The sequence below is a fragment of the Pteropus vampyrus genome, unplaced genomic scaffold (genome assembly GCF_000151845.1).
Source record: "Pteropus vampyrus isolate Shadow unplaced genomic scaffold, Pvam_2.0 Scaffold34, whole genome shotgun sequence".
Taxonomy (NCBI): Eukaryota; Metazoa; Chordata; class Mammalia; order Chiroptera; family Pteropodidae; genus Pteropus; species Pteropus vampyrus.
The window spans coordinates 5,672,654-5,673,993 of record NW_011888815.1 but is presented as its reverse complement, the minus strand read 5'-3'; the positions used below and the strand labels follow the sequence as shown (position 1 = coordinate 5,673,993).

Sequence of the window (1,340 nt, the reverse complement as noted above, 5' to 3'; positions counted from 1 at the left end):
GTTTATTTTACTTCGTTTTATTTTATTATTAGTTTCAAGTATGCATTACGTTGGTTAGACACTTACAGAGTTTATTAGGGAAGCGGTTTTTGACCATCACAATAAGACCTCCCACGGATCTCTCTCCACACGTGGTAATGAGAAACCAAGTGTGTCACCCTCACGCTCAGCGACCTCACAGTCACACGGTCCCCTCTTCCTGTAGATAACATTGCCTCGGAGCTGGAGAACTTCATGGGGCTTATTGAGGTGGTGACGGGCTACGTGAAGATCCGTCATTCCCACGCCTTGGTGTCCTTGTCCTTCCTGAAAAACCTTCGCCAGATCTTAGGAGAGGAGCAGCTGGAGGGGTGAGTGCTCTGACTTTCCCGAACTGTCATTCTGCTATTACAGAATAAGTAGCGTGCTTTCAAAACTCTCCATTAGTAAGGGAAGAATGCTTTCTTGTTAAAAAGTAAGGAAGAAGCAACCTGAGTGACAGGCCACCTCCTCCAGTGGGGTCTCGTGTCATCGTGACTCCCCATGCTTGGGACGTTGCTGGTTTGGAAAACTGTCGTGACCCCATCGGTCAAGGGCTGCGTGCCCCGCTGTGGCCAGAGAAACAGCGGAGGGGGATGCCATGAGGTCCTTTCCCGCCAGGAGTGACAGGGATGGGTCTGAAGGGCTCACCTCTCCGTGACGTCACCGTTTACATAGCCTTATCTCTCCAAAAAACAAAAAAACATGCCGTCTTTCAAAATATATGGGAACATGAGAGATTTGGAGAAGTATGGACAGTACGTTTTGTCATAAAGAAATCTTGATTCACAAAATTGTTTTTATTGATTAGCCTGTAGGATTGACGCCATCGATAGGATTTTTGCCTTCTGCAGAGAGGTGCTTTGTGAGAGGGGTTTTAAAATAGCCAGAGGATAAAATAAAAGCCGGTGTTTATTGCATCCGGTTTCTTGCCAGCAGTTCGTCCGTCCGTGTGCACCTTTGCATATCGACTGACCTTCTCACGCTCCTCCTTTTATATGCAGCTCCTGCCAGGCTTTATGCTAACGCCTCGAAATAAACGGAAACATCCATCAGTGAGTGACTTCTTCCCTCTAAAGAAAATCTGGGGAGATGATTCAGGAAGGAAAGAGGTGGGAGGGTCATGGGAAAGCATCTCCCTGTCGATTTATCTGACCTGCCTGGATACAGCGACGGCATAAGGCCTTCTTCACGGCCATCCTGCTTTTCCCAGACTCACTCTCGGTCGGTCTTAAATTCTTCAGATTCCATCACGAGAGGGCCTCTCTTCATTCCATCCCTGAAAAGCACACGATCCTCCCCAGCGGGAACGCTGATTCTTT

At 47.9% G+C, this 1,340-nt stretch overlaps 1 protein-coding gene across 1 annotated transcript in view; it reads left to right on the top strand.

Annotated features, from left to right (window-relative positions):
- The window catches only part of IGF1R (insulin like growth factor 1 receptor), a 295,325-nt gene that overhangs the window by 229,666 nt on the left and 64,319 nt on the right, over positions 1-1,340 (top strand). Inside the window, exon 5 of the mRNA XM_023528984.1 lies at positions 206-350. Within this exon, the coding sequence (XP_023384752.1) occupies positions 206-350 (145 nt within the window). The remainder of the gene's footprint in view (positions 1-205; positions 351-1,340) is intronic.